General features: G+C 41.6%; 1 protein-coding gene across 1 annotated transcript in view; it reads left to right on the forward strand.

The window, feature by feature from the left end:
* LOC125461104 (dual specificity protein phosphatase 6-like) overlaps positions 1 to 3,231 on the forward strand; it is a 10,249-nt gene extending 7,018 nt beyond the window's left edge. The window contains exon 3 of the mRNA XM_048549492.1: positions 1,742 to 3,231. Coding sequence (XP_048405449.1) covers positions 1,742 to 2,052 — 311 coding nt within the window. The 3' untranslated portion in view covers positions 2,053 to 3,231. The remainder of the gene's footprint in view (positions 1 to 1,741) is intronic.
* The last annotated feature ends 7,759 nt before the right edge of the window (positions 3,232 to 10,990 follow it).

Consider the following 10,990-nt stretch of genomic DNA (forward strand, 5'->3'; position numbering starts at 1 on the left):
CATTGCCCAAGTTTTAAATCTGGTTTATAATCAGAGTCCATTAAAATGTGAGCTTTTTCCCTTTCAATTCAGCTCTGAAACCTTTTTTTTGAAAACAGCTATTAAACAGCTATTAAGTTACATTTACTGCAAAGGACTTTGCAGGCTATGCCATTGTGTTTATTCAAGACTGAGATAACAACTACTTATAAGCCATAATGGATTTAAGGGTTACAGGGAACAGGCAAGAAAGTGGAGCTAAGGATTATCCAATCAGCCATCTTCTGACTGAATGGAGCAGACTAGACGGGCTGAAAGGTCTCCTAAATCTTCTGATCCTATTTCAAGGCTCTGGTCATAAGGTGATAGTGGCATAGTGCTTATGGCACTGGGCTAGCCTATGAGAAGCTCAGCCTTTATGCTGTTGGTGGAATTTTAACTTGATTAGTTAATAATTCTGCGCTTGAAAACTAGCCTCGCTGATGGACACCATAAAATTATCGTCAGTTGTCCTAAAATCCCACCCTGTTCACTAATCTTTAGGGAAGGAAATCTGCCGCCTTCTCCCAGTCTGATTGATGTGTGACTCTCAAAGCCCAGCCCCTAAGCAGTGTGATTTGGAAGTGCCCTGACCAGCCACTCTGTTGTAGGATTTAGAACAACAAATTCTGGCTTTGGCAGCAATGCCTAAATCCCATAAAATAATTTTAACAAACATCTTTTGTTTAATAAAAAGGGAAATCAGGAAACCTTGTACCGGATTTTGTGAAGGGCGCAGCATATCCGTCTCGGTGTTGGCAGTGAGAGCTTTAAATGTTCCCAGCCTTGCTCCTTGCTTGCTGGGAGCCTGTGTTTGTTTCTTATTAAGTGACACCGTTAAATATTTTTAGGTCATGGGCATTTCTGTTAAATTGAACACTGGTAGAAAGCCTTCTAGTCTGAGAAATTAAAACAGGTTTGAAAAGAATCCCAGCAGGTTTATGTGTGGACTTCTGTGTTTAACCAGAACTAATGCAATTACAACCCTTGAGATACGGTCTGCAGTCTGGAGCTGATTTGAGCCTGGGCGGAAGGAATTTCGGCTGAGAGCCACAGAGAAGCTAATCTAAAGGCATTGTAATGCATTTCCTCCTACAAAGGAAAGCATTTTCAGGCAATGTTGACATCCTGTTCCTGTTAATGGGCCTTGTCCCCTGTGACTTTCCTCTAGCTTTTGAAATGCCTGAATGCTCCTATTGTGACTGGAAGCACAACAGTTGGGAGAATAATTTAATAGACTTCACAGCCTGTAAGTCTCTGCATAGGAGACATTCACTGTATCGTGCAAAATTTCTATTGAAACATTCATACACCAGACATCAATACAGAGATGAATGCACTCTTCTGTCAGCGCTGACTACATCCACCATGGCATCCTTCTCTGTTATACCAAAAGTCGCAGCGTAACCTTTTACAGGCCTCGCAGAATTTACGAAACTGTTTTAAAAGTCCAACCTACGCAGCACTCTGCAAATCAGTTCTGTTGCCCCTGCAGACACTCTATATTCACAAGTGTAATTGGGAGAATTACTGGAGACCCCTTGAATAAAAGAGGAAGGAGATTTAGTCAGGGCTTGGTGGATGCAAATAAGGCTGAGAATTTTGTTTCACTAGCAATATTTTTTTTCCCCCTCTGAGTTAATGGATGTTTGACATTTTTAAAAAAATACTTTTTTGCTACAGCTCTTGTTGACTGTTATATGTCCATTTCAATATTTTTCAGATGAGGCCCGTAACCAGAGCTGTGGAGTGCTGGTGCACTGTTTGGCTGGGATCAGTCGATCAGTCACTGTAACTGTGGCCTATCTGATGCAGAAGCTGAACCTCTCTATGAATGACGCCTATGACATTGTGAAGATGAAGAAGTCCAACATCTCTCCCAACTTCAACTTCATGGGGCAGCTGCTGGACTTTGAGCGGACCCTGGGCCTTAGCAGCCCCTGTGACAACCGGCTATCCTCGCAGCCTCTGTACTTTACCACCACACCCACCAACCAGAATATGTTCCAGCTCGACCCACTCCAATCCACTTGACTGCTCAACTCAGCACCAGTGAGTAGAGGCTCAGAAGAATTTTAAAGGTCAAATCACTGACATGTAAAGGGGCTCGAGAAGGGTATGAAAAAGAAGCAGCTGATTTCACTGAAGGCAACTTGACTGTTTTGTTCAAGCAGCTGTTGTGAAGTGGGGAGACCCTGACCCTTTGACTTTGAGACCACTGATGGTTCACAAAGTTAGTTGGAAAAGTGCAGTGGCTGAAAGCTTCACAGTCTGAAGCAGGACAAAGAGAGAAGTCAGGCGAAGTTCTCGCACTGTCTTGTTTAATCCCTTCTTTCTTTGAGTTCTATTGGTAGCAAAATGTTGGTCTTCATTGAAGACTTTGTTTAATCAGGCTGGCTAGGAGAGAAGAAAAAATGTTTTGCGTGTTCTGGAATTGGCCACAATTATATTTCTGTACTCCAGATTCTGTAGAGTACTTTACAGCATGATTTCTGTATAAATTGTCTGTGTACAGGTCCAGTGTCACAAATTGTACATCAACCAAGATTAAGTATTATTGGGTGGATTGCTGTAAGGAAAGTAGCTTCCTATAGGTACCTGAGATTGAATTCAGTGCATCTCCTTCCTCGTAAATGTTAATGACAGGAAATGTACAATTTAGTATGTAAATTAATCTTGTTTTAACTGATCCTTTGGAAAGCATATGCCAAAAAAAGGTTGTGTTTGACTTGGCTTTGATATGTTGCTTTATCTATGTATGAGTGCAATTTGAAGCTGGTTTATGATTTATGTTCTCTTGTTTCCCTCTATTTTCAGCTGAGCTCCTTGTTCATGTGTATACAGTGCTTGTGATTTCTTGCTAATGAATGAGTAGACTGTTATTTGAAAATGGGACTGGCAAATTTCTTTGCGTTAATTTTTATAATAGACAATGCGTATCTCATACAGTGCATTACCTCTGTGCAGACTCTTCAGGGAAGTTAATTATGAATGCAATAGTTTTTTTTCTATAAGTCTGTATTTAAAACTGGAATCTGAAACTGTATGTATACACTGCACTTGCTGTAACTCAGTAGCCAGTGAGAAGTTGTCCCCAGTTCATTCTCGCCGACGATTTCAAGTTGGATGGGGGATTTTATTACTGTACAAGAATGATTGATTGTATAAAACTAAGTTATTAATAAATAACTATTTTGTCTATATAGAATCTTACACAGACTTTCAGCCTCATTTGATTATCTGTGTTCCAGTGTTAAAATGTTTCAACTGTTGATGGGTTTTGTGGTTTCAAAATAATAGGATCAAGCATTAGAAGCAAATTGAGAATGACTTGAATTGAAAATACACTAGTGAATGGCAACTCGTGCTTGTTTCGTAAGGGACATCCTGCCTGCTTAACCACTAGATTTGTGGAAGGAGCAATCAAAAGTACATATTGGAGAGCTCTTATGATGCAGGGTATTTAGACTTCAAGCATGAAAGTCTGTTACAAGCAAATTTTAAGGAAGTGGATTTTTTTTTAAATGAGGAATTGAAACAAAAGAGGAACCATTGTTAGGAGAGTCACGTCAAGTCTGAAAGATATAGCGAGTGCAGAATGCAGATCCAGTGTTTTCGTGCTGGGGCTCTGCCGTTTTTAATCAGTACGAATGACCTGGGTACAGAATGCAGGTTGCTCAGTTTTGTAGACTGCTTCATCAGAGCAGTGCAATGCAGAAGGAGGCCATTCAATGATTGAGTTTGCTTTTAGTTCTTTCAAAAAGCAATCTCCACTCCTTTTTCTTTCGTCATAGCCTGCAATCTCTTTTTCTTTGTTTTCTCTCTGCTTTACCCATTTATTCAATTCCTTTCCAGAGGATACAATTGAATCTGCAAGTGGTATCCTGTGAAGCATTGCAATCCAAATTCTAATCACTCATTAAATTAAAAAGATTCTCATAATTTCTGGTTCTTTTACGATCACTTTGTTTGTGCCCAACAGTTAGTAATATTTCATAGAATTTCCACACTGTGGAAACAGACCATTTGGCCCAATAAGTACACACCATCCCTCTAAAAAGCACTCCACCTAGACCCTTTCCCCTACATTTTTCCCCATGTCTAACCCAAACATCCCTGGGCACTACGGGAACTTATGACATGGCCAATCCACCTACCCTGCACATCATTGTACTGTGGGTGGAAACCCATACAGACACTAGAAGAACGTGTAAACTCCACACAGGCAGTCACTGGAGGGTGGAATTGAACCCAGGTCCCTGGCACTGTACTAACCACTGAGCCACCATGCTGCCCACTTCACTAATTAGAAATTGTTTTCCCATTGATTTCTCTCTATCTAAAACCTTAATGATTTTAAACATTATTTCCTTAGCCTTCTCTGTTATGAGGCGTAGAGCCCAGCTTCCCCAGTCTCCCCACATAACAAATCCCCAATTTAATACATTTCTCTTTTTTTAAATCTTTAAAGCCTTCACATTCTTCCTAAAGTGAGCTGCTTGAAATCAAACCACACTCCAAAAAAGTGCCGAACCAGTGCTGCTTAAAAGTTAGATATGATTTCCTTGTTTCATGCCAATGTTTATAAACCCCAGAATCCTATATGCTTTGCTAATTTTGTTGTGCCATCTTCAAAGTTTTTTGCACAAAATAAATAATGTGGCTCTGTTCTTTCGGCTCCCTACCTTTTTGAAAATTGTAGCCTTTTCCTCCCTCCCTAGGTAACCATCAGATAGTCTGGTAGATAAACTGGGCAGATAATACAAGTAGGATTTTAAATATGAGAAGGAAAAATGGAAAATATATCTGAGTGGTGTCAGAACAGATCTGGGTGTGAAAATGCATGCATATGTTTAACATATCTGGTCAGAAAGTGCAAACAACGTAACATTTGAGCTTTATTACCGGATCAATACAAGAACTGCACAGTGTACTCGCTAATGCACATCTTTGAACACTGCATTAATTTCTGGTCATGAAGGTACAAGCAGAAGCTGCAAATTCTGGAACTGATGTGGAGAAGGGCTCAAAGCTGGTGTCTGCTCTACGCTGATTTATGAGAAGAGATTTTTTAAAAAACTACTGACCCTTCAACCTGTAGTGAAAGCAAATTAGGAATACATTAGAGGTATATAAAACGCCAAGTGCAACAGAGAAGATGTAACCTCAACAGCAGCACAAGCGCTAAACAAGTCTCTCAAAACCCACAGCTCTGACCAAAAGTTTAGCTACCTATCCTAATATCTTTGCTTCAATGTCAAATATCTGATTACACCCCTGTGAAGTTCATTCAGTTGAGTTTACCACTGTAAAGGTGCAACAGAATACAACCTGTTGTCATTAATCCATGAATGCAAGACATTGTTAACAACCAATAAATGGCAATTTCAGGTGCAATGTTAGAACGTATTTCAAATAAAACTAACCAACGTCTGAGATAATGCATCGAGTTGGAATCATTCCTGAGGCCTTTAGACGTCCTGAAGCCAGAATGTTTATGGAAGATGAGATGGACAGACTAAATAGCTTGCTTCAGTTGTTAGTCCCATCCTGGGCCTCCTGCAGTGCCACAATGATGCCACCCAAAGGTTGCAGGAACAGCAACTCATATTCCGCTTGGGAACCCTGCAGCCTAATGGTATCAATGTGGACTTCACCAGCTTCAAAATCTCCCCTTCCCCCACCGCATCCCAAAACCAGCCCAGCTCGTCCCCGCCTCCCTAACCCGTTCTTCCTCTCACCCATCCCCTCCTCCCACCTCAAGCCGCACCTCCATTTCCTACCTATTGACCTCATCCCGCCTCTTTGACCTGTCCATCCTCCCTGGACTGACCTAGTCCCTCCCTACCTCCCCACCTACACTCACCTTTACTGGTTCCATCCCCGCCTCTTTGATCAGTCTGTTTTCTCTCCCCTTATCTTCTCCTCTATCCATCTTTGATCCACCTCCCCCTCTCTCCCTATTTATTTCAAAACCCTCTCCCCCTCCTCCTTTTCTGATGAAAGCTCTAGGCCTGAAACGTCAGCTTTTGTGCTCCTGAGATGCTGCTTGGCCTGCTGTGTTCATCCAGCTCCACACATTGTTATCTCTTCCTTCAGTTGTACACTGTGCTCTCTGTATGTATATATGGCAAACCTTCCTGAGCCACAGGAGGTAAAGAATCTAATCAATACCCCGTGATGTTTGATGGCATTGCAAATGCTCCCGCATCCTGGGATTACCATTGACCAGAAACTGAACCAAGAGCACATCAGAGACTGGCAATTCTCTAACGAATAACCCACCCATGTCTCCTCAGTATGTGCCTACTATCTACATGCCGCAAGTCGGTGTGATAGAACACTCCGCTCACCAGAATGAGTGCAGCTCCAACAGCACTCAAGCTTGTCACCAAGCTAGCCAAAGAAGCCCCCTTGATTGGCACCCAATCCACCACCTTCAACATGCTCTCCCTTTGCCACCAATACAAATTGGCAGCAGTGTGTACCATCTTCCAGGTGCGTTGCAAGAACTCACCAAAACTCTTTCAACAGCACCTTTTAAACCTGATCTCTCTACCTTGAACTAGATACATGAGAGCACCACCACTTGCAAGCTAGCCTCCAAACTGCTCACCATTCTGATTTGGAAATATATTGCCATTCCCTCAGTGTCTCTGGGTCAAAATTGTGGAATTCCCTCCCTAAGAGCATTGTAGGTCTGTCTACAGCACATGGACTGCAGCTGTTCAAGAAGGCAGCTCACCGCCAGCTCTGAAGGCACTTTGGAATGGCCAATAATTGCTGGCCAATTAAATTGATTTTAAAAATTAGAATGTGAAAATAAATTATTTTAGTTTCGTATCAGCAAACGGCAGTCTTAATGACAACAATGACTGCTCTGGGTATTTTACTGGCATCAACAAACTGCTCATTTCTCCATAAGATCCTTAGAGAGAGCTCTCATTCCTGACGTGGGGAAACTGTTGAATGAAAACACCAAAGTATTTAATGCACTCTGAGAAGAGTTTCATTCAATGATTTACACACCTTTTTAATGCTTCAACCATTACACTCAAACCGAACTCCCTTTTTCTGCTTTTGGAAAGAAATCTCGGGGACATCGTAGACCCTAAGATTTGTTTACAACAAGTCAACATTGTAAAGTCAGCCCCTGTTTCCCGCATAATGGTTAAGGCATCATGTAGGCACACATTTTCCCAAAGATGGAAGCAGCAGGTTCAATAGGCATCCACAATCCACTCTACCCCATCGTATAACGAGTGTAAACAAAGACAGGTCTTAACACTCAAGTATTTGCAACAAATAGATACATTTGATTCTTTTTAATCATAAGAATGATAATTGAAAGTTAAGATTTTGTTCCATGACAGCTTTGTTGCAATTTTTAAAAAATTTTGATAGGACATTTGCCAGGGATAAATGGTGGGAATTTAAAAGTATTAGACAGCATATTACAAATTGCAGCTTCCTTATTTTAAGGGGAAAAAACTTCCACAGTAATTGTGTGACTATTTAGGCTTACACTTCAGTGCATTAAGGGAGTGCTACCTTGTCAGAAGTGCCCTCTTTCAAATGAGGTATGCCACGGAAACCTCTGTCAGTTCAAATAGGCATAGAGCCATCACAGCACAATATTTTCAAAGAGAGGAAATTATCCCACTGTCCTTGCCAAGATTTATCCTTCAAGTAGCAACACCAAAATGAGTATCCTGCCCATTTACTATTATTGCTGTTTGTTTAATGATTCAGAGCAGAAAGGAACGATCATGTTTGATTGTATGGTTTCGATACATTACATTGGCTGCCAGAATCCTGAGGATGTGAAATACACCATGCAAATGCCAGTTCTTAAACTTTTGGTGAAAAACTTGCCATTACATTGGTGTCTTGTTAATTAATTTATACATCGATTAAAGCCTGGGAAGCAGCAATGTTTTCAGTGGAACATCATCAGTGAAAGCTTTGTGCATGCACCCACACAGCATATACTGCAGTGCTTCAGAGAGGTGGCTCAGCACACCTTCTCAAGGACACATGGAGGTAGGAAAGAGACACAGACTTGGCTTGAGACTCTTGAACAATTATAAAATGTCTGATCGAATGGATGTGCTTGTTTACATCCTGTAAAGAGGTAATTAAGGGAGAAATTCATAAGCTTGTCACGAACTTGGGATGCCACAAAGTGTTTTTATAAACAGTACTTTGAAGTGTGGGCATTGTGACAGTGGAGCCCCTGAGCAGCCAACTTCCTGTGCTGGGCCCTCATTCCAAGCCCTTTGTGCATTTAAGAATAGAATTGAATCCCTACAGTGTGGAAACAGGTCCTTTGGCCCAACAAGTCCACACCATACCTCAGAGCATCCCACCCAGACCCATCCCCATCCCCTTAACCTACACATCCCTGAACACTATGGGCAATTTAGCACGGCCAATCCACCTAGCCTGCACATCTTTGGACTGTGGGAGGAAACCGGAGCACCCAGAGGAAACCCACGCAGACATAGGGAGGACATGCAAACTCCACACAGACAGTTGCCCAAGGGTGGAATCGAATCTGGATCCCTGGTGACATGAGGCAGCAGTGCGAACTACTAAAGACACCATGCCACCCTTGTGAAGAAGGTCAGAAGTCACACAATACCAAGACCCCGCCTGATGAAGGAGCAGCGTTCCGACAGCTTGGAAATTTTAAATAAACCTGTTGGACCATAACCTGGTGTTGTGTGACTTCTGACGTTGCCCACCCCTGTCCAACGCAAGCATTTCCATTTCATTTTGTGGAAAGACACATATATTGCCGTTCACTACTATAGACTGCACCTCGACAAACTAACTGGTGGATTGATCACAAAAAATTTGGCAAATAAGGAAACGTCCACTTGGCTTCATGGATCTTCATTTGCTAGATAATATAAAAATACAGACAACACAAGCCAATTTACCCCCAGTAACTACCACAAACAGCAAATGTAATAATGACCATGTGTTTCTTAAAATGTCAGTTGAAGAAAAAGTAAAGGCCCAGGACATGGAGGCGTAACAACAATTATCACCATGACAACCTAGTTCAAGTCAGTCATTTCATATTTTACACTTTGTGTAGAAAACAAAATGTGTGCATTATAGATTGAGAATTTCAACTGCACTCCAGATTATTAGCCCATCACAAGCCGTTGTTTTATTCTGATGCCTCTTTTGAAAGAATAAAACCAGAAAGACTGCACTAATATAGTATTTTTCACCATCTGAGGAGATCGCATTGTGGTTTACATCCAATTAAGTACTTTTGATGTGTACCCGCTATTATAATAAGCAGCCAAATTGTGACCAGCAAACTCCCACCAATAGCATTGTCATAATGACCAGGCACATTGATTGCAAGATAAATATTGATCAGAACATTTATTTTCTTTATTCTTTGTTGCAACATGGAGATTATTTTGTGCACACCCCTAATTGCTGTTGAACTGGGTGGCTTTCTTAGGCCCTTTTTTAGGGCAGTTAAGAGTCAACCATGTTTGGCTTTGGTGTCTTGCATAGGCCAGACCAGGCAATAAAGGCCGATTTCCTTCCAAAAGAGAACCAGATGGGCTTTCAAGAACCAAGTGGTTTCATGGTCAACATTACTGAGACTGGTTTTTAATTCTAGATGTCATTAATTAATTAATCTTATACAAACTGCTATGTTGGGTTTTGAACCATGTTCCCAGAAAACTAGCTTCAAATACCCTGGAATTAATTTCCTGCTTTTCTTTTAGGTCCACCTTTCCTCTAACAAGGCAGATTCCGTTCAACACCAAATCTGAAAGATGGCAGCTTCAACAGTGCAGCACCCCCACAGTGGAGTGTTGGTCTACAGCACACTCCTCACTGTCTTAAGTAAGTGTCCTGTCATTGGGCCTAACAGGATGTGTACAAGATAGAGCATCTCAGACATGGCTGGGAGTGTTCCCTTGGTGTGGGGTGGCATGGTAGAAGATTCAAACATGACTCTACCATACCTCAGAATTTAAAAGGCCAGGACATTTTTAAGTTATGTTCTGTAAACATGGGATAAAACATGAGATGGATGTCAACTAATCCAATAGGTAATTCAGAAATCTCCTCACCATGAGAGTAGTGAGAATGTGGCATGCACTCAGAATGAGTGGATGACTTGAATATTACAGGTGCATTTTAGGGGAAAATTGGCAAATACAGTGGAGGTCTTGTTTTGCAGCAGTTAGTGTCCCAGAGCCAGCCAGGAGCTCTGCACTTCAGGCCTACTCCAGGGCCCAATGGTCGGGGAAGATGCATTCATAATGCACTCAATTGCAGATAAGAATGGGAGAATTCCTGTTCAGCCGGAACTGATGTGGAGTGGTACCGTTTAAATGACAGGCTAGTGCTCTGTTCTAGAGCATTCCTGGTCACAGACATTTGTAAGTATGTGCTTAGTCTGCCTCTTCTGTGGGAAGAAGTCAAAAGCTGAAATTGAAAGCTTAATGAAAATATCTAAGTTTAGGTGGAAAAGGATGGGTGTAGCTCACCTGGAGCATGGGCCATTTGAGTCAAATGCTCCATCAATTCTACATAGTATGTATCCCTGTGTAAACCTGAGCTCATCCAAATCTCTGCTGATTGTATCCTAGCTTGTACCCAAATCCCTTTCATCTTTCAAACTTGGTGATCTACATCAAATCCTCCAATCAGTTAATGCTTCAATTTTCAAATCCTCTCCCTTGTTTTAAAATCGATCTACGGTGTCAGCCCTCCCCAACTCTGTAATCTCCTCCAGCGCTGCAACCTTCCGACGTACTGTGCTCCCCTCATTTTAGTCTGCCTTGATTTTAATCCTTCCACTAATGATGGCAGTGTAATTAACTGACTCAGCCTTAATTGGTGGAAATCCCTCCCTAAAACTCTCCGTGTCACTAACTTGCATTCCCCGTTGTTATAATTTACAAACCTATCTCCGAGGTCTCTATTT

The sequence above is a fragment of the Stegostoma tigrinum genome, chromosome 18 (assembly GCF_030684315.1).
Source record: "Stegostoma tigrinum isolate sSteTig4 chromosome 18, sSteTig4.hap1, whole genome shotgun sequence".
Lineage (NCBI taxonomy): Eukaryota > Metazoa > Chordata > Chondrichthyes > Orectolobiformes > Stegostomatidae > Stegostoma > Stegostoma tigrinum.